Raw genomic sequence first — 22,175 nt, 5'->3', positions numbered from 1 at the left:
GTGTGCGTGACCCCCTCTGCAGGACTAAACTGTTCCCCTGTGCCTCGGAGCTCTTCCTGTATCCTGACATTGTTGCTGCGACCTCAGGGCTGGCTTCCTCTTCTTTCGCCATGGCACGGGACAGTCACTGCTGCAGTTTCCAGAAACCCATTATTTTATCTCTTTTTAAATGAAAACATAATCACAAAGGATCGGGCCTTCCTTGCTCTAGTATTGCAGATCCAGGCTGGTGAACGTGCCAGTTCTCTGCTGTCAGGGCAGGCAGTCTTCCCCACACATTCTGGCCTGTTTTTTCCTGCCAGCTGTAGTGATGAAAAATTCTCTCCCAGCGAAAGTCATAGTACAGCATCACAACCCGTATTAATAGAAAGAAAATACAATCTAAGAATTTCACCACTCACCCAGGGTTCGTAGGCCCTAGGCACTTTCCCACCGAAATGTCCAAAAAGAGGGGTAAACGCTAATTGAATTACGTCAATTGACATGATGCACTTGAAACTATTGAGATGACCGTGGAATTCGCACAGAATGAAGCTCGCACACCCCTGATGTGCTGACAACAACATGTTTATTTACCTCCGCCCATCGGACTTCAACAGACAGAGCTTGAAAGTCTTCGAAGGGGTCATACACACACACACAGGGTAAGGATTAAGGAGGGGGACTTCAGTTTATGGTGGGTTACAAGGACAAAGCAGCAGACACTGACAACTATTTACAATGACTCCTCATAAACTGTCTTCACTATTTACACTGCCCGGTCAATCTCCGGTCGACACACTGACCTCAAGTCCAGCCCCTCGGCCGCTGCCCCCAGGCTGCCTTGTGGGCGCATAGCTAAGGGGAGGTGCAGCCCCTAGCACTACACTATTCTACTGCTAAACCCCGTGACTGATGGAGCGAGTTGAGCGACCATCACTTCGATACCTCTAGTATCGAACAGCTGCTAGGTAGTTTATGATTATTGTGAGTGTTTCCCTCCTTCGTAGGCCCTAGCAGTGTGCCTACTGTGCCTAATGGGAAAGCTGGCACTGCACTCGCCTTTAGTTATCTGTGCCACTCAATTGCGGTCCATAAGAACCTAAGAAGGGCTACAGATGAGAGAAGGCCTCTCAGCCCATCTGGCTCTATTGTCTGAAGATGATCTCATGTTCATTCAGGAATTACAAACATTTGCCCATGCTCCCTATATTTATAGTAATCGTGCACCCTCACCTGTTTACAATAATTGGTGACAAAAGGTAGATGAGGTAACATGCTAGTTAATTGTGAGAACATCTAACAAAGACAATTTTAAACTTCTTTTAGTGTTCTAACACCATTTCTGACTTTTAACTAACCTGGGCTTCAGACTGAAATCTGCTCGCTTTGGGTGTTCCTTTAATTGAAAATGAAAAATTAACATTTTCACTTAATTTTCACATAATCACTTCAGATTATAAGTACACATATCATGTAATTAAATATTAAGTGTTTATAGACATGTTTATACAGTTTAAAGCACAGATAATCATGAAAAACCTGGTTTCAAGCAGGTGTACTCATACTTTTGACTGGTACTGTGTATATAAGATAAGATCACTTTATTGGCCAGATACAATTTCTTGCATTAGGAATTTGTCTTTTCGCAGACCCCAACTCGCTCTCCATGAGACACACAGACAGGGAGGGAAGCTGGGGGTCAGAGCGCAGGGTCAGCCATTTATACAGCGCCCCTGGAGCAGCTGGGGTTAAGGGCCTTGCTCAGGGGCCCAACGGAGGAAGATTCCTCTGCCGGCTGTGGGATTTGAACTGGCAACCTCCCAGCCACAGTGCCACCGCTCCACCATATATATATAAACTTGGGTGTGGGACTTTATTTTATTAGCTATTTTTGTTCTGAATCAAATGCCAGAGGGAAGAGCTGCTGTACCTGTTTCCCAGGCTGTGCATTGTTATCTCGGGGTGAACCAGCACTGACGGATTACTCCTGACAATGGATAATTGTGTCTCTGAATGCTCATTGTTTTCAGAAGGGACATCCAGACGGAGAGCTGTGCCATTTCCCAACAGATAACTCTGGCTAGTGTCCACCATCACAAAACACAGCTAAGCTAAGCATTTTTTTTCCATCTGTGCGAACAGATTAAGATGTTTATATGCATTTTCCATGAACAAATTTCTTTGAAGAATCATGTAAAGTTGTTCACAACCTCCTCACAATGTCTAGAAACATATTGTTACAGCTTTGGATGACTAGAGAAGTGTTTGCTGAGGTCTGGGGGGGTCCCTTGAGCAGAAACAATAGGACAGTTTATCTTAGTATGCCTAGGCCAGTTGTGGATTAATGATTGCAAAGGAGCAGGGCAGAAAGATACAGTATAAGTTCGCCTTAAGAGAGGAGAAGGAAGAAACAAGGAGAGCAGGGAGAAGAGAGAGAAGTCCAGAGGAGTTGGGACTTGAAGCTTGCGCCAGGCGAGAGCTCCTACTTCATGATCATCCAAACAAAACCTGCCTGGAGCTAAGTATTCGAACCTCATTAGAGAGAGCATGCTATTCTGTGTTCTTAGGGAACTTGGGTTTCCTGGTACCTCAGTTAGAAATGTCTTTCCTGATCAGGGTGCATTTTATGGATAGGGATATAGGCTCCCATTTATTTTGTGGCATCCAGGGTACAGAGAGAGAGATTTACTTGCAGGTTACTTTTTATTTAGTTAGAAGGCCGCTCATCTCTTGTGTGGCTTCTGTAGGCATATTAAGAGTTTAGTGCTTGGTAGCAGTCTGGGGTTTTCTGGGTGACCAGAACGTTAGGCCTCTGCAACGCCTTGTCTGTAAATACTGTGTATAAAGTAACATGTTTTGTTGTGTGTTGTGTCATTGTTTTAAAATATCTGTCCAGCCCCATTTGTAACAATATAATGTAAACTTGGTATGTTGTATGTTTTGTGTCTTGTGTAGTTTATTGTAATAAATATTTGTTTTAGCCAAGTGTGCCTGGATTATTACTCCTCTCAACAAAGCTGTGCCAGAGAATAAAGAATTCACCTGCCTCTAGTTATACCAGCCGCTCGGGTATATGGCTAGAAAATCGCATACGTACAAGTCAGGGGTTATGAATAATTATTTCACTGATTGACTAAACCGCTCAAACACGGATTTTCACCAGTTTCATAACGCCCCATTTGTAACAATTTGTGTTTTGTCATCATTTTAAAATATCTGTCCAGCCCCATTCGTAACAATATCTTGGGTCATTTTTTTGGAAAACGAAAACTGTACAAAAATGTTCTGGGGAGAAGCAGGTTTCAGATGTCATCTAAAGTCATGAAAAGCTGGGAATGTTCTGGGTCCTGTTCCATTGTCTCAGACCCTCCTCGTTTCTCAGGATTATCGGAATTATTAATCAGCTGTGCATTGTGCTGGAGTCACCCTACGCATCCTGCCTGCAGGAACTGAAGCCAGCGCTCTCTTTATAGTGAAACAATGGGGCACACCAGCCTTCTGTGGTGAACAAAGTGAAAGAGCTCCTGACCTCCAGCTGCCTGCGCTCCCTGGCCTGCAGCGGACAGCACGGCACCTGACCCTGCAGGCACTCGTCAGCGCTGGTGAGGTGACCTCTACAACACAGGGGTCACCTCTTCACAGGGATTGCTTTTCAAATTCAACAAGTGGCAAGGAAATTATACTATGCAACCCCCTTGCCTCTTCGAAGCAATTTCTCCTATTTTCTTTTTTTTAAGTAATCCCTTACACAAGTAACACTTAAGAATAAATCCACCGCTGTTGCACGTTTCAAGTGTGACATATGATTTAAAAAAATGAAGAACATGTTATTCCTTACAGGGGTAACCTGCAACTGCAATGGGTAACTTTATAGAATAACTTTGTATAGGATATGGCACGATCTACAGCGTCACCTGCTGGTGTACAGGAGAACTCGCTGTGTGAAACAGACAGCGCAATCAGGGACCAGGAGGGAGGAACGGTTTAATTGAACGTTATTATGGAGAAAGTATTTCCTGTCCTCTCTCTGCAGGGCATGGTCCTTTCCCCAGGGAGCTCTCGAATGAGGATAGTCTACTCTCAGTGTCTCTTCCTGTTTACACTGCCTAATGGTGGTGGGCTGGGACCGCATTCACTTTTAATGCAGACGTTTTTAATGTTTTGAAATTAGTATCTTAATGGAACAGCCATGGCACTGGTGACTCCCTGGGTTATAAAAAACAATCTCAATAGCGGTGCGTTTTTAAAAGATTTAATTATATTTCACAGAAGCTCCAATTCTCTGTAAGGGGTTGTGAATTTCCACAAAAGCACACTTGAAACCCACAAAAAGTACAACAGAAAATTAAAATACATACAAGGATATGATACATCAGCTAATGTTTCTCTCACGTGAAAACACTTCAACATCTTTGGAACTGAAGTGGCCTTCATTCTGTCAACCTGTCTCAGCACATGCTCACACAAAAGGCAAGCAAAGTCCTGCAGCACCAGAGACTCACCACGTCAGTGCACTCAACAGGCTTTCCAAAATTTAAGCAAAACACGCAAACAGACCAACTCCTAGAAGGATTAGGAGATTTTGTTTGGATTTTATTGCTAGACTAAAATCACTGGCATTGACATTTCTTAAAGCCAGACAATCTGGAGAACTGTCTGAATACAGGAGATTACAGGACACGTCAGGGGTGACATCCCAAAACAAGGGGAAATGTGCATCACGTTCGGGGTTTGATGATGTGCAACCAACAGGCCAGAGGGACAACAGACTACGAGCACAAATAAGTGTTTGTCAATTTCTAGCCCCCAGACTTTTAAAACCTCCATTTACCTCCTAAATTCTATTTAAGAGAAGTTCAAAAAAAGTTGGCCACTGTTCTGACTCCAGACAAAGAATTTCTTTTTCCAGCTTCAAGTCCTTTCCTGCGCCCCCAAGGTACCCCTGTTGTCTGTTCTGATTAGGTCTGAGCTGTGGAAAGGGGAGGGCGGCTGTTACTAAGGGTCCAGCTCTACAGTTCCTGAAGCCTTGCAGGGATGTAAACCCTACTGCCGCAGTAACTAAATCATATGCTCATGAAGCTACTGGCAAAAAGTGTGATCATGCCCCTGGCATCAATCTCTAAGTCCACAGTTTTGAAGAAGTAAGTGTAACCTTAAAAAGAAGGTACTAATAAAATGGATACCCTGCAAGGAGCATCTGTAATTATCCCAGATTTGTGGTTAAGCTCAGTTAGTTAAGCACATACGTCACATTTTCAATGTTCAAATATAAAGTCTCTCGACAGATTCATCATTTCATAATCATGACATGGTGCTGTAATGGAGAAGGTATTTCCGAAACGGTGCAGCGCTGGAATGGGCGATAATCCACAGTCTGCCTTCCACAGAGTTCAGGCCAGCCCCTGGGCTGCACGTCTAGCTCTTCTCGGGGCGGTTGCGGTTGAGCACAGCCCTGGGGGTGAACTCCTGCCTCTCCTTCAGGCTGGTGACCTGCGTGACGTCTCGGCCCCTCAGCTCTTCCAGCTTGCGGTCCTCGCGCTGCTCCAGGATGCTCTTCTCCTCCGGCGGGGGGGGCGGAGTGCCACGGATAAACCACTCCAGGTGATATCCCACCGCCCCCACCACGAAGGCCACCGGGAAGGTGACGTACGGGGCGTAGGTCCGCATGGCTGCCCACAGTACAGGCCACATGGTCACGGCTCCAGAGGGCGAAACAACAACAACAGGCTTTCAGTAGCGATTCTTAGTTCTGCTTCCATTCGACTGACCAACATTCCCGGCTACGTCTATCAGCGGATCTGACTTACTCACCTTTGACAAATGTATACAGCGATTCTGCCAAAAAACAGGGACTGTATTTTAGATAAATGAGATCTTTGTCTCAGGATGCTGTGCATTATCACTCCCTCCCTGACAACATGTGCCAGGGCAGATGTGGCACTAGGAGCCCTAAAGTCACTTCTCTCAGATGGGGTGCTTGACATCAGAGGGCATATCTCCACTGCTGCTGTGTGCACAAGCACCCTTAACGGTTTGATCTTCATGCCGTTAAAGTAGGGGTGAACGTATTTACTGTGTTCATGTTAGGGATTTCACCATAGTAATGCACTTACACAGCTCTAAATAACTAGATCCGGGCTCCATAGTCAATTTATCACCTATCAGACGGATAATTATGATTCACTTGAATTGTTTAACAACCTATCATAATGAAACCCTAATCATGAGTATCTGATATCTGAACTGTCTGTGCAGAAGAGCTGCTGCCAATGAGTGATCTTAGCAGGGGATTCACGTATTGTAGTAATAGATGAATTAATAGTATCTGTACTTCATTTTTTTCTGGTTCTGCAAGCATGAGAAATTTTTCACCATGAAGCTTTTATCTAAATAAGTTCTGCCAAGAAGCACAAAATGCGTTTCAGAGCTCTAGGTTTACGGGTATTTTGTTTTCAGGACATTGAAGACAGCAAATAAGTTCATTAGTAGAAGTGTGAAGGAACATGTTCTCCTTACCAACAATATAAAGCCTCATTAATGCTTTACTATGTTACTGTTACCATTGAAAATGATAAGAATCAGAAGGTGGAAATAGGGGTAGAAATGAGAAACCCCCTAAAATTGTGAAAAAGTGGCTCCACTGACTGACAGTAGTACCGAACCATCAATCACCATTCATCATCAAGGCTGCCACAACCAACCGTCTGACAGCACGTCTGTATTAAACATTTTATTAAAAATGGAATTTTAACCTTTTTCTAAAGTTAGTCATAATGAGCTAATTCCTCCATTCTTGCCTCTGATATTCACTAATATGCAACACATGAAAAACAATAATTGCAATCAATTCTTCCAGCATTGAAATATTTACGGTAGATCACGAAACTAAGGAGAAATTATGGTACGTCTGGCCTAGCAGCTGGTCATGGGCCTAAACACACAACTCATACAGCGTCTCTACACTTCCGATAACAGCTGTTTCAGTGCCTGATTGCGATGAGGATACAAAAAAAAGCTCACAACAGGCTGAGGTGGAGACGTTTTCTAATTTTTATATGTACAATATGTACTATTGCAGTGAAAGATGCTTCAGACAACAACTGTGCTTTAAAGGGAAATATGTGGTTTTTGGAGGCTAAACATGGTGATAATCGTACAATTAGGCTACCTATTGAAAGTCGTAAAAACATATATATATATATTTTCATTTAACGTCTTGTCTGACGATTCAAGACCCGCGCTGAACTTAAAGTTGTTATATAACACGCCGTGATGAGCAACCCGTCTCACATCAAATCGAATTACCTAGTTTTTGTTAACAGACGTTTAAACAACAATCAACGAAAGCTTGGGACTTTTTTCATCCATAATACTGCCCGCAATGTCAGTGACAACTACTCACCTCTGTTCCCTTAAACGTGAAGCTAACACAGCCTTGGTTTGTGTGACACAACCTCATTAGAAGAAAAAACCGCTCCCATGAGTCTTACCGGGTTCGGCGAATTCCGGGTTGTTTCGTGTAATTCTGGCTCACACACTATTGGAAGGCTGGCAGTGATCAATTTAACCTACTCTTTCCGCCTAGAAATGGCTCTTTACAAAAAAAACACATCTTAAATTCTGGCGCTATTTCGGAGGACCTAAATAAGTTTCTAATATTTATTTGTTAAATTAATCTGATGCACTTCCTCCGGCCGAACGCCATTGAGTCGGAAACAACACATACCGCCCGCAGTAACTGTCCGCAACCGCACTAGAGGCCTCTCGTTCTGATTGGCTGATTTTCTGTGGACGTTTTAAAACGTCATGACGTTTACTGCAGGCAGCAGAGAAGAGCCCTCTGAGGCAAAAGAAGTCATCTTTGTAGTCCTCCTGTTTACAGAATTCCAAAGGTCTTATTTGTTAATCAGAATTTATATTTGAATTGAGACATACAGCAAAAAAAAAAACCCCATAAAAAACATGTGAAAATAGCCAATGTTCGGCACCATCAGTTTACCTACTTCAAATATATGAATGTATTTACATTGCTTTTCATGTCAGAAACATCAATGTCAGCTCCTGGGAGGTGACGGTCTGTGACTGTGAAGTCTGGGAAGGAGCCCAGTGCTGTGAGATCCAATGGTGTCAGAACATGGAAGGAAAGCAAGAGTGTCAAAGGAGAAATCACAACCCACCAGACCTCAACCTGCCTGATACAGAGCGGTCCTGTACTGGTCTTTGGTCAATGAATGTAGTGTAAAAAACAACAGCACACCGCTACAAACAACATACAAGACACTAAAAGAAAAACAGTACTTTGGCCTATCTCATTTTTTTTAACTAAGAGAAAGGTATCTATAGTATATATTTTCCTATTATATACACATCCTATTAGGTGTCAACACTGCTTCAGGAAAGGTAAAAAAAATGAAAAAATTGAATTGTATTGTTTGTATTGAATATAAGTTTACGATCCTACACATCAGATCCGAAATATTGATTTGTGGATACACCGAGGCACTGTGGGTCAGCACAACAGAAAACATTTAATGCAAGTGATTTGTTGCGAAACACAACAGACTTCCCCAGGGTGAATGACGAACCCCACTTCAGGCGAATAATCTTACCTTTTTAAGGGCAATTCTGATTTAGAGTCTTTCTGTCATAATCCAACAGACGGCAGAGATATTCAGTTACTCTCCAACAGAAAAGAACATGCTATGAATAATTCAGAAGAGACTTTCAGCAGTTTATCTTAAAAAAAGCTTTATTTGATAAATGCATATACATTATGGCACATCATTTTACAAGAAGAGATTTTGAGTATTGTATAGAAAACAGTCCTCATGCTTGATCGGGTTCATATCCTCTGTCGGTATACTTTCTCATTTATATCAGGGATCTATATTTTACAGCTGAAGTGCTCAAAATAATTATGTGAAGTAACCAAAGCGAACTGAATTTGGCACCAAATTTTGACTGTCGTCCCAGTCTACCCTGCTTGACAAAACTCCCAGCTGAAAGCAACAGGCACGTCAATGCTTTCACAGTATTTGAAAATGGAATAATCAAAAACCAGTCTTTTTTTTTTGGCTAACATCCAACCTAACGAAAGTCGATCAAGGGAGTAAAAAATATCAAAATCAGCTCTGCAGTTTAAGTATTCAGTAAAAAATAATATGCAGAAACTGGGTCAGGCAGTCAAGTTAGCAGTATTAAAGCTATGACAACAATGCATATAATCCAGGGTCTTGCCTCATTGTTAAGTCATTTCAGATGTATATGATAAAATGTTTTCCTTTTGAAAATTCCATTAAAATTTTTTAAAATCACCATTACCGAGTTTTACAAATCAGTACACAAGCCAAATACACACGGAGTAATTGAATTATGTGGCACTAAAACAATTTAGGTTTTATATTAGTGATTTTCTTAATTTTGGCAAACATCACGGACTACATTTTGTAAACATTTAACCTATATACATACAGCGACAGTAAAATTGTATGGTACATTTATCTATAATGCATGTTTGGTCATTGTAAGTGTGAATTTAAGGTTTGTTTTAGAAAAAGTCTAAGAGATTTTATACTTTTCCAAGTAATGTGATAGTAGCTAGTAAGGGCCAGGTATTGAAAAGTCTTAAATTAATGATGTACAGTAGTACAACTGAAAATATATTAAATATGAACATTTTCACTTGTTACCGTAATTTCAGTGTAAATGGTTTTGTTTCATACTCCTTGTCTCCTTCAAGTTGCACCTCAGTTTTCGACTTTCAGTCTTCCTCGTGCCCTCTATCATAAATGTGGACATTACAATCGGACATTTCTCGTGGTTAGTTCTTCACGTTTTAGTCTAACTAAGAAAGTTGGGTGGACGAAGCACTCCACTTGCATGCAATAATAAAGGGAGATATAGAATTCATCTACACTCATCTACATGGCATTTGCCAGTTTCTCCAATTAAAATATTAACTCAACTGTAAACTTAAATGATACAAAAAGACATTATAAACATATGCTTTTTAATACGATTTTGCTATCTACTTTATGTTGCATAACTTAAGTAAACCTTTGGGCCATAATTGTAGACATTTGGGTCTCAGGATTCACTCCCATGTTAAAACCCACGTATCAAAAAGCACATAGGTGTTGATAACTTCCTGCAAAAAAGCAATTGTGGACATGGGCATCTTCCATCATTATACTGTTCAAACTGAAAGGTGTGTCAAACCTACTACCTGTAGAATCTAGTGTCTTCTGGTTTGTGTTCCACCTGTTACTTCTGCATGCAGTTACTTCTAACCTAACACTACAGTGTTTTACAGGTATTGGTACTTCTAATGAAATGAATGTCTTGCGTCATCAATCATGAAAGGCTTTAAGAAACAACCTATATATGTCTAAGAAAGAAAATAATTAGGTGAACTGTATAATTGACTGTATAAGGTTGGAACACCAACCAGAAGACACAAAACCCTCCAGGAAATGAGACTGACACCCATGGTTTAGGGCAAACAAGCTTGAAAAGGGTTTTTTAAGCTCTACCGGTATCATATTTAAAGAAAAAGAGGCAGAACTCTTGCCACAGTTTTCTAACGTGACACAACAGGGAGCAGGTGCTGCCTGAGTGCCCAATCTCAAAGCGCGTAAGGACTCTGAGTTCGGCCAGCAATGTCTTCCCCAAGCACATGGGCATCTGAACCCCAGGCAGCAGAAGCACGGCTGCATGCGGCCAGCCTGCTGCCGAAGAGCGGAGGGGTGGGTCCCCCTCTGGTCCCGTCCCTCCTGTGTGTGAGGGTCTGAGGGCGGGGCAGCCAGGTGCTCACATCAGCCTGACGATGGTGCTGGAGAGGAAGTCCTCATAGCTCAAGCGCACGTTGCCCGTCATGGCTGTGTCCTTCTCCCGGAACGCCTGCGTCATGCTCTGCAGCTGCGTGCACACCTGGATGAAGCGGTCCAGCTGGACGGCGCCCTGGGCTCCCCTGCCCCCATATCGAGACACCAGGCTCTGCGCAAACTGCGGGCTGAGGTTGTACCCCATCTGGCACAGGGCTGCAAAATAATCACGGCAAAAAATAAAGAAATGATTTCGTTCATACCGCACATATTCGGTCTCTGGGGAAGTAAAAGAGACAGGAGAGGTGGGATTGCGTAGATGTTGAGAGGCAAAAATAAGCAAACTTTTGAGTTGTGGTCACACGCGGTGAGGGACATCCCACTCCCACTTAATACTGATTTGACCCACTCCAGGTTTTACAAGCTAAAGGCTCTTGTGACAATTGTACTGGCAAAGAAAAATTGAAATGTGTGTATTAAATATAACTTGAACTCCCTTTACATAGATCAAGGTGAAATCAACTGGAAAAAAAAAATATCCAGCATATGACGCTTATTTAAAAGCAAAAGAGCCCTTAACTTGTAACACACCTGAAATAGATCAAACTGCTCTGCAAAGAAAGCTTTGTTTTAATCTCTGTGGCACTAACGGCAGCACTGACTTCAAGACAGATTGCAACAAAGCAATAGGCAACACAGGAGCTGACAGAAACAACCAACGTCTCAATCCTGTGCAGCATGCAGAGTCTGATGCCTCTGCTCTGAAGAAGGCTCATATTAATATGGGGGGGGGTGCACAACTATTGTGGGAAAATGACCCCCGACACTCCTCACCCCTCTTACCCTGGTGCAGCTCGTTGGCGTTGATGCTTCCAGAGCGATCGCGGTCAAACTGCTGGAACAGAGCCCTCCACTGCTGCATGAACGTCCACAGGGCGGAGAAGCCGAAGACGTCAATCTTCCCCGTCTTGGTCTTGTCAAACATGTCTACAAAAGACAGAACCGTACACCCCACCATCAGAACAGGCATGCTTCTTGCTTCTGCCATGTGGAGATTACAGATGAAAAAAGTGCTGCATCTTTACGGGCGATCAGAATGAAATAATTAAACAGCAGCAATATTTATTATACAACTTTGGTCTTGCAGACATGAAAATAGCCACAGGTGATATGGTTATTCCTGGAGAGACTGAGTTGATCGATTTGCCTAATGATTATACTGTAAACATCAAACCACTACCAAACTATGGTTTTGGAGCCTGGCGTCTTTCGAGAAATGGCTGGATGAGATCTATGGATCAAATAGCTCTGAATTACAAAAACTTAGGTATATGCAGAACAGTCGTGGACGGTAAGGAAGGATGGGAAGCATTTAAAAACTGGTGTAACTAGATCTGTGGGGTCAGATTAAGTGCAGAAATAGAAAGATAATTTAGGCAGCATTGAGTAATCAGACTTACTGATCATCATGAGGCAGGTCTCATCATTGAAGGCCGACCAGTTGGAGTTAACCAGTGCCTGCTTGAGCTCCTTCAGAGTGATGGAGCCACTGTGGTCTGTGTCCACAGACTGGAACCACTGGAAAGCCTCAGGGTCCACTCCTGGAGGAATGTTGCCTGAGAGACAGAAAGAGAGAATAACATTTCTATCTGTAAAAACAGTCCAATACATATAACTTTTTTCTTCTTTTGTCTATCTTTGGCAGCACATTTTCGTGTACTGGTTAGTCTAACCCATAAGGGATTTCTAATTCTGTTTAATGACAGAAGGAAAAAGGAGGAAAGTGAAACACTCAGTTACAAACTAAAGCTGGAAGCTTAACAATGCCAGTCACACTACTGCTGACTGCCTGCACTGTCACTGACAGCCTGAAGGAACTGAGCAGAGAAGATTACAACTGGACCTGACCCATGTTTTGAAAATCATCAACGGTACTGACAACGTCAACCCAGCAGATTTCATCAGAATGAACTGTGAAACACGACCCAGTGGTCGAGGAAACTATTTGGAAGTGCATTTAAAAAGAGAAGATGAGGCACTTATGCACTTCTGTAATGAGCTCCAGTTTCCAATTGCTTGTTTTATTGAGCTTTGGGGCGCACATTGTTCATGAAACAAAAGAAAAATGTGGTGTTTACAGAGCTGTCACTCTCTGTAAGCTGCATGCAACCTTCCATTCCTTCCCCAAACAAGCCTCTCTCTCAATACACTGTAAACAGTGATTCGTGAGTCCTGTAATAACACCAGCAGTTGTAGAAGCAGGCATGACTCAGAGGGCTTGTCCCGTATAGCTGCTCTGTAATACAATCCATCTGCGAGGCACAAGCTCATCCAATAAGGCCCCTGAGGTTTGTTCTGCATTACCGCAGTCATCAGTCCCCGAGTGTCAGCATACTGCAGGCAGGCTCTTTGCTGAAGCTGTACGAGCAGCGGCAGCCAAAATCCTGGATGTGGCTCAGCTCATCGGCAGCAGAGAGCAGCCGTTAAATGCCACGAGTTTTAGGGGCCACTGTGTGATGGGGCTTCATGTCAGGCAAGGTGCTGGAATTCAGCCCTGTACTGACCTATATTAGCCGGAGACAGTCTCACCGTCTTGCTAAGGTGAGATAAGTGAGTGAAAGTGGGAAAGTAATTAGAATAATAAATGGTTGGTGATTTTATGAATTGGGATTCACTGTATTTTGTGCACTGTATTTACCGTGCCTTAAAGCATGTAGGGTACACATAAGTACTGAACATGTGCACAAAGGAATTACACAGTAACTGAAAAGCTCACCTGCAGGTGCCTGCTGCCCATAAGGTCCACCATGGTGCTGCCCATATCCCTCATAAGGCGTGCCAGGGGCACCTCCAAATTGTCCCCCGCCTGGTGGTGCTCCCCCTCCGTAGGTTGCCCCAGGGGCAGCTCCCCCTCCTCCTCCGTACTGACCCCCAGGACCTGGACCATATGACCCATAGGGGGCTCTGGGTGTGGGACCCCCAGGGTAATGTCCACCAGGTGGGGGTGCAGACCCCCCATACTGGCTCCCTGGTCCAGAGGGGGGTGCTGTTCCACCGTAGTGACCCCCAGGACCTCCGGGGGGAGCCCCTCCTCTGTATGGGTCCCCTGGAGGGGGCTGCCCTCCTGGGAAATAACCCCCTCCTGTTGGTCCCTGATAACCCTGGGCACCGAGAAAATGCAAGAAATAATTTAAATATAACGCGGGTGAGCGGTTGGATTAGTGAGAGCGGCTGTAACAGTGAATGAGCAGCTCCTTCAGGACCCCGCAGGTAAAAGCCGGAGCTACTGTACAGTACTGATCACAGCCAGAGACGGTACGGCAGACACATACTGCTGGTTCGGGCGTCACGGTCATCCACGTCTGTTCGCATCAAACGCTGACTTTAGACCATGCGCACCTAACATCTTAGTGGGCCTGACTTCGAAAATAAAATCTCCTACTGGTACCAGCGCATTCCAGGAAGGGACAGGCGACGCACTGCCACCCAAACACAGCAAAATAATGAATAACAGAAGCAGCAGCTCGGGTTGGGAAGACTGTTGCTCCACCCAAAACGTAAAACGGGACGCAACGTGGAGTTACTACAGTGAACTACAGTAACAGCGAGGGCAGACAGCAACACAGCAACATAGTTACTGTGCTGAAAAGGACAAGCTGATGTTCAGGACTGCCTAGAAGTCACGTATTTGCTGTGACGGAGGATATCCTATAAATACCAGAGTAAAAAAAAAGCCTAACATAATATTAATCACAGAGACCAAGGAAGGACTTCAAAGAACAGCAAATGCAAGGAAATCGGTTATTTTTGCTTTGTACGAGTTGTTTTACTTATATTTTCTATCCAAAGTAACGACTTTGATGCTGAAAACGCCAGGAGAAAGAATGCATCAGCCCCCAACCTGACATTACTTATATCACCCTGAAAGCTACAATCCATACTCCTTTGGTGACAATATTACATAACTATACAGCATAAACACAAAAATAGTGTTACGACTCGAAAAATAAATCAAAAATCTCTCTCAACCCGGAAGCTCAGACCTTACCTGCCCGTAACGAAAACTCATTTCAGGAAAACTGTCACCATGACGCAGTCACACTATTTATAAAGACCCGCCTCCCTAATGCCAAATGGTCAAACGAGATGTCAGTCAATTCAACCGAGCTCTAAATCCTTCTGTGATTGGAAGAAAAGAAGGAGCACTTTGCAATTGGCTGTAAGGTTTAGTAAGGGGCGGACATACAGTTAGTAATTCGGCTGTGATTCGTACTGTCCCAATCATCAGAGATACTAATTGTGTGCTTTTAGAAATTTGAAGAGTGAGTTATTCGCTGTGATGTTTTTTTATGTTGGTTGCTGGTTTATGTTGGTTGTCAGTGCTTTTAGAGATTACCATGGTAATAAGATTTTTTAAAGTTTTTGATCTTGCACTTACTGCTGCCCTCTCTTTGTGCAACGAGAAATGTTTTAAGCTTTTTGAAAACTTGTTTTTGAACGTGCTGTTGTAAAAAGACAACAAGGAACACATTGGCATTAATGGAATTGATATGAAAAACCCACTTAAATTTTATGTCACTCAACTAATAACTGAATAAAAATAAGAGAAAGTCCAGATCGTTCATGGAGCCAGACCATGATCTTAAGAAAGTGACACAGAAAAGTGACAAGCTTCCAACTCATGTGTCATCATTTGTTTTGGATCATGAAAAATGATGGCACTCAGGAATAACGTCATCATTTGCCTTCTTTGTGATGTGTTATAAATGTTACATGTTGTTATGTGTTATACATGTGCAATAGAGTGATGTGCAATGCTTTTTTTTGTAATAGAATAATGTGCAATGTTTTTCTTTTCTTCTTTTTTTGTTTGAATTATATTTAAATGCACAGGAGTGCTGAGTGTCCATAAAAAAAATTCCCTCAGGGGACAATAAAAATCTTATCTTCTTCTACCCAAACTCACACCTCCCTCCTCTCCATCACCTACATACAGATAGGCTCTCAACCTCTGCCGCCCCTCCCACGGGCAGAAGCAGCAGAGTAGTTTCTCCACCAGCTGAGACACCCCAGCTGCTATCTGGCGCCCCTCACTTGCAGGAGCAGGAGCAGGAGCAGGGCTGGCTCGGATGTTGGGAAGCCCTAGAAAGATTGTTCCAAGCGTATATTGTTAGGGGGACAGTGAGCCGGGAGCAAACAGGTCTTACCTACTGTACCAACGTTTTAGCAGCACAAAAGTCCTGCGTTAGCTGCCCCTTTACCGTAGTGTGCGTCACCGGTTTATCACAGGATCTGGAAAATACATGACGCAGTTTCAACAGCATTCCTCCATGAGTTTGTCCCAGCGCAGTATCCATTGTTCATTATCGAAGTACAGTATACACTGCATCAAACCGACTTACCGACTCGCATGATGTTGTCACGTAACTAGTCCGTCTTTGTTTTGTTTTTTTTTGTGTAAAAGATTAAAAATAGCACTTTTAAAAAAAATGTCGTAATAGCTCATAAAGCACGTGGGAGATGTGCACCTTTAAAAGCCCTCAGCTTGTCTTTGCGTTTGCAAATAGCTTATGCATTGTGCAACTGAGGCATGACGGAAACATCACGATAACAGGAGTCTCTCCTCAGGTCCTGTAGTGCATAGGGAAGTGTTGCGATGCACTGCCTCTAAAGGCTTCGTTAAGATATGAATTGACAGGTCAATATTACGGTACTCCTGTGTTTCTTTTTGCAGCCGAAGGGAGAGAAGTGAACATCAGGGGGCAATGCGTCAAGGTTCTAAGAAGTATCCACGGTTGGTTTTTTACATCATTCGTCAATTGCATGTGAAAGACGCGCTGGAAGGTAAATTAGAGGAGAGGAAAGAAATTCGAGCCAACCAGTTCGGAGACAATTACCAGACGCGTTTCCATTACAACTCCTGGAGGCACACTTCTTCGAAGAAGGCATGAGGAGACACAACGTAGTTTCAGAATTATACATGATCAAACCCTCACAAGCATTTAGTGCCTTTCCTGGAACCAGAGAGACGACACCTGAGTGGACCGCAAACGTGTGGGCGGGAAAGGCGTGGGATAAAAGGCATTCCTTACACAGCAGAGCAAGCCCAGCAGATGAATGCAATTGCATCTTCTGTCAAGAACCCAGAAATGAAAGTCAACAAATAACAAGCACTGTGCCCTCCTCCCGAGATAAACTGGACACGATGTGCACAGACTCTTGCGGGCGTGTCCAGCCCTCATGCTGGAGTCCACAGTTTGTAATGGACTGGGGCACACGAGCCTTTCGATCATTTTATTCAATTTAATAGATTGGTTAAATCAGAAATAGCCAACTCCAGTGCTTGACAGCTACGGGGAGTTGGGTTTCCATTTTTAGAGGAGATCTAAACAGCAGAATTAAATCACTTGTGGCAGTAGTCAAACCACAATTGTGCCAGGTGCATAGAAATGGATCACTTATACGTCACCTTTTAAGCCTGCTGGACTGTGTCTTAACAGGACCAGGGCTGGACACCCCTCATCTATTCCATTCCAACTGGAGATCTCCACGGAGTGATGATGCTGTTGTCCCAGCAAACTGGAACAGCTTATAAATGTAAATACCGAATGAACCCAGTAGGAAATATATCAAGTGTGATTAACATTTAATCACATATAAATATAAAAATATAATAAACACAAAAATCATAATTCACAAAGATTATCTGGATGTTCTTCTAAGTATTTTGTTCTAGTGCAAAATGTGTTCCTGAGTTTAAATTGGAAGTAGCAAATCCAGGAGAGACAATTCAGGTCAGGCAAAACAAAACTAAAATAAGCAGTGTCTGATCACTTAAGCCTACGTTTGGAATTATAACCAAATTATTAACACCCCGTGCATTCAGATTAGGTTTTTCAGCTCCCAGCAGCAAATAACATTTTTGCACACTTATTGCTTCATTGTAGCAGAAAAGTTAGAATATTTCCATATAAAAAAAACAGGTACAGATAACAGTTTTTACATGGGAATAACATAATTGCCCATTCCAAAGTTCTGTACACATAAGTTATTGCTTTTGTCATGTTATAGAGTCAATGATTTTCTGGCTTCATCATAGTAGCTGAAGTCCCCAAAATGTAAAACCTCAGTTTCAAGAAGAGTTTTCTGGCAGTTTCTCCATCTTTAAAAGTGCTGAATGTCTTTGTATTCTCTGACTGAACACAGTGATGCTGGAGGGGGGGCAGAGGGTCTCCCTGCTTGTGTTGACATTTTCATCACACTGTTCCTTAATTCAACAAAATAAGAAAGTGCCTACAACTTTGAAAAAGTACAGTATATGAAAAGATAGAGATAGAGAGAGTCTACATGTACGTATTCATTGACCGATGAGGGGTATCAAGCCCTGAGGCACAGTTTATGGGTACTGATTTCATATATGCCTTTTGTCTGTGCTGGGAAACTGAACTTTCATTCCCTTAACTCTATACATTTGTTCACTGAAGAATTATAGGACTATTAGATCTATCTGTATAGATCAGGAATTGAAAACAAAAACAAAAGAAAGAAAGATAGACAGCAGCAGTTTACATGAAATTTGTTTGTCTAGAATAAGTGGCCTTTTTAATTTGCTAGGTCCTGTTGAAGGCTCCATATTTCATGGTTATAAAAACAAGAATGGCCTTGGTGCGTCTTTGATTTACTGCAGTATACCGCAGGTCTTTGTGTATCACTTCCCTTTTCTGTCCAGGGGAGTTCCACCCTGAAATGGAGTTTCTGTTTTAGCAGTCACGGATGCTGTTGGAATGTGAGTGCAGTGGCCGATCTCTGTCAGCCTTGCAGGTGTGCTGGTTTTGGTTTATGTTATTTTAGCTTGTGGCAGCCTCCTCCTCTGCTTTTCTGTTGCTTTTGTTCTGCATGCCAGGGTTTTCCACTGGGCCCAGCAGGAGGCACTGGCTGCTTGGGTGGGTGATGGCAGTTTGGCCCCCTGTGGACCGTTGCCTGTCCTTCATGTAGGACTTGATCAGGAGCTTCTGCCAGCGCTTGCCGAGTAGGTAGACGATCTCGCAGATGCACATGAAGACGCAGATGGCAGAGGTGACCACCATGAAGATGGTGAAGATCTTCTTCTCGGTGGGGCGGGAGATGAAGCAGTCCACGGTGTTGGGGCAGGGATCGAGGCTGCACTTGGACAGGCGGGGCATGTCGTAGCCATCGTAGATGTAGTAGAGGATGTAGAGGAAAGCAGAGTCGATTCCAGCCTTGAAGATCAGGCTGATGAGGTAGGTCCACCACAGCCCGCCCTGCTTCTTCCCCGGGTTGGAGTAGGGGTTTGGACCTGTCTGCCTGGCGGCGTACTTCTTGTTTTTCTCCTCACGGTACTTGACGTGCATCACCACCATCAGCGAGGGGCAGGTGACGAAGATGAGCTGCAGGGCCCACAGGCGGATGTGGGAGATGGGGAAGATGCTGTCGTAGCAGACGTTGGTGCAGCCGGGCTGGCGCGTGTTGCACTCGAAATCCTTGCTGTCATCCCCCCACACTCGCTGCGCTGCCACCACAAACACCAGCACCCGGAACACGAAGACCATGGAGAGCCAGACGCGCCCGAATGCTGTGGAGTACTGGTTGACCCCACTCAGCAGTCCCTCCAGCGACGACCAGTTCATGGTTGCATCAGATCATTCAGGCTTTGTCCACCTCCTGTCCAAATTAAAACTAGCATTAGTGCTCTTGATATAGCAATGGGAGCAGTCCATCTGCCCAGCTCTGTCTTTTCTTGATAAAAGAGAGGTGGATGGACATTGTTCCAGGCCTCTATAAAATTTTAGGAAACAGATTCATTAGGTTTAAACAGTAACTACTATCAGATGGCACCAACAAAGTTTTCTGATTTAGAAGAAAGCTTCAAGAAATTTATAACAATACAGTACTAAATATGATGTGAGTGCACACTGTAGTATTTATAAAGAAGTGATATACTTCATTTTTTTTTACACGAGCAATGATTTTGCACAGTTATATTATTTTGAAGATTAATCAGTTTTGAATAACGTGCTTAAATATCTCGTAAATGGACCTGGTGAAAGTCCCAGGGTCTGAACTCTGACCTGCAGCGGGGAGCATCTGCAATAATTATTGCTTTAAAAGACATTTCCCAGGATCAAAAGAATATATTATTATGTCATAAAGGATTATGAGTATGAAAGTGAAAACATACACACACATATATCCATATACTGTATCTTGCAGTCACCTCTGCGAAGCATAAACCTGTAACCAATCTCTGTGTTACTATAAGTGGTGCTATTTAATCCCCTCAGTGCAGACGGAGTTTCAGATAAACTAGATGAACACTTGCAGATGTATTTTTTCATTAGACTTTCTTAACGTCCTATATTTTTATAGGCATGTAAATAAAAATCTATATATACACATAGAGTTCAGAGTAAGAAAACAACAATGAATTCCATCCATTGTGTTTAACATATGACAAAAAAAGCATTTCAGGAATGCAGAAATTCTGCCAACAGCTGCACTGTGTGATGAATATACGGAGCTAACTGTGCAAACGAATGAGCAGATTTTCTAGTATACAGTACATAAATAAATGCATTTAAAGGAACACCAGTTTTACAAAGCAAGTGACCTAGACTGGAGGAGGAAGAGTGCCGAGTGCGTATCCAGGTACAGCGGCTGTGTGATTGTTCGATTTTGCACAGAAAGTTGCCCAGCATATGGGGCATAGTGGGATTTAAAGAGACTTAGGGAGGGGAGTTCAGCTATGAGGAAGTATTGTGCAGCCCTGACAGAAGATGACTGAGAGGAAGCTGCTAGATGACTGAGGATCAGTGGCAGTAGTTGCACAGCTCTTTGGCTTATTTCAGTCAATGACATAGGAATTTGCCCGCAGTCCTTATATAAAGCACCACCATGTTGAACTTTCTAAGGTAATTATAGTCCCTATTTTATACTTTGTTGCTATCAGCAGAATGAGTCATAATTCCAGTCGCCTTTAAATATGAAAAAAAAATGTGATGGGAGAAACTATCGACTTTACCCCCCACAGTTCTCCTCTTCTCTCGAACCCGGGCAAGCTGTCAACATGTGGCCCTGGGGTCAGAGGAGAGCTCCTTGCAGCAGTGGGTTCCAATGAAGACAATGTGAAATGGACAGGCACAGAGTGACAGTGAGGTTGGAAAAGCAATCTTTGGAACTGATGAGGATTTCATGTTTTTCGTAAAGTGAACAATATTTATTCTTTCAGAATCAGCTCAAGTAAAACAAGCACAGCACAATGAAAAGCACAGCTGATTTGCGGAAACTCTAATATAAAAACAAGTTAATAATAATCCTAATAATAATAAATATATATGTACATGACCAGGCAGAAATCTTAGCATTTTTCTTTCTTTATCTAGAAAAACATAATTAATTTCTACCTTTCTAGCAATGGCCAGTTAATCTTGTATTGAAATTTTATTTGGAGCTTAATCAATCCAGCCTTTTAGCTTTCTGGATGTATAAATAGGAACAGATGATGAGGAACACCTGACCCAACTACATTTGCCTGGTAAATGTGGTGGGGCAGCTGCTACACCCAGCAAAGTGGCTGCTCAGGCTTAGTGTGCCTTAATCACTGTAATCATACTTTTGAAGTTCCTGATCATTATGAGTTAAAGATGGCTAAACAACAAATTGAGTCAATACAAACATAACATAAAATAAACAATAAAAGAGTAGCCTAAAATTTGTTGTATGCAGAATCCCCTTCATCCTTCCTTACGCAATTACTGTACTCAAGTGAAAATGATCCCCTCATGTCCCTCAATCTCACACATCGTCTGACCACCAAAATTGATCACTACAAGCAATCCCAGCCTTGAGCAAACTTAGGTAAGGCACTCTTCTCGGGGAATCTTCTGAGGGAATTTCAAACTGAAACAGTGTCTCAGCATTGTCAGGTTGTGTTTTATTTGTATACTTACTTCTAAGATAATATTGCCTTGAATTTCTTATGAAAATATCCCTTACCGTGTTTCGCGTGAGGAACATCTGAGAAGGATCCAGTAGATAAACGCAGCAGCTGAAAGTGCTCACAGCTCACCCAGAAAGCTGACAAACCAGAGTGGAAGTCTGCTCATGGGGGCGGGATTTGGGAAAACCACCAGGTGACTAGCAGCTCAGGTGAGAGCTGTTGTGTTTCGTTCTCAACGGACTCGCAGATAAGCTTTCAGAGCTCGAGGTGCATGGCGCTCTCGTGAGTGAGGCTGACGTGCAGAGCTATGTTCCCTTAGTAACAGGGCGCATGAGGAAAGTGCCAACAAGCCCTTAAAAACTCTGACAGAATGTTTTCAAACACGGTATCTCGGTTTTGTCATCTTTCTTAGT

At 43.0% G+C, this 22,175-nt stretch overlaps 3 protein-coding genes across 4 annotated transcripts; all 3 read right to left on the bottom strand.

Moving 5' to 3' along the window:
- Positions 1 to 4,215: 4,215 nt before the first annotated feature.
- smim12 (small integral membrane protein 12) lies at positions 4,216 to 7,721 on the bottom strand. Of its 2 annotated transcripts, none has more exons than XM_088932788.1 (2): positions 7,385 to 7,721; positions 4,216 to 5,681 (listed from the first exon to the last, which is right to left on the bottom strand). In XM_088932788.1, exon 2 carries the CDS (start codon positions 5,671 to 5,673, stop codon positions 5,398 to 5,400), a length of 276 nt encoding a protein of 91 aa, XP_088788914.1. In that variant the 5' UTR covers positions 5,674 to 5,681; positions 7,385 to 7,721; the 3' UTR covers positions 4,216 to 5,397. The 2 variants fall into 2 exon arrangements, with proteins under 2 accessions (XP_088788914.1, XP_088788915.1); XM_088932789.1 differs by having other exon boundaries at positions 7,473 to 7,721.
- Positions 7,722 to 8,713: 992 nt separating this feature from the next.
- pef1 (penta-EF-hand domain containing 1) lies at positions 8,714 to 14,889 on the bottom strand. Its single transcript, XM_088932515.1, has 5 exons — positions 14,854 to 14,889; positions 13,582 to 13,966; positions 12,266 to 12,421; positions 11,649 to 11,792; positions 8,714 to 11,021 (listed from the first exon to the last, which is right to left on the bottom strand). The coding sequence occupies exons 1-5, from the start codon at positions 14,872 to 14,874 to the stop codon at positions 10,792 to 10,794; spliced, it is 936 nt and encodes a 311-aa protein (XP_088788641.1). The 5' UTR covers positions 14,875 to 14,889; the 3' UTR covers positions 8,714 to 10,791.
- A 2,545-nt stretch (positions 14,890 to 17,434) lies between these two features.
- gjb9b (gap junction protein beta 9b) lies at positions 17,435 to 21,914 on the bottom strand. The gene is made up of 2 exons (XM_088932516.1): positions 21,819 to 21,914; positions 17,435 to 19,487 (listed from the first exon to the last, which is right to left on the bottom strand). The coding sequence occupies exon 2, from the start codon at positions 19,451 to 19,453 to the stop codon at positions 18,653 to 18,655; it is 801 nt and encodes a 266-aa protein (XP_088788642.1). The 5' UTR covers positions 19,454 to 19,487; positions 21,819 to 21,914; the 3' UTR covers positions 17,435 to 18,652.
- Positions 21,915 to 22,175: the final 261 nt, after the last annotated feature.

Source organism: Atractosteus spatula, chromosome 14, assembly GCF_055471065.1.
Source record: "Atractosteus spatula isolate fAtrSpa1 chromosome 14, fAtrSpa1.hap1, whole genome shotgun sequence".
NCBI classification, from domain to species: Eukaryota; Metazoa; Chordata; class Actinopteri; order Semionotiformes; family Lepisosteidae; genus Atractosteus; species Atractosteus spatula.
This window is presented reverse-complemented; position numbering and strand designations above follow the sequence as displayed.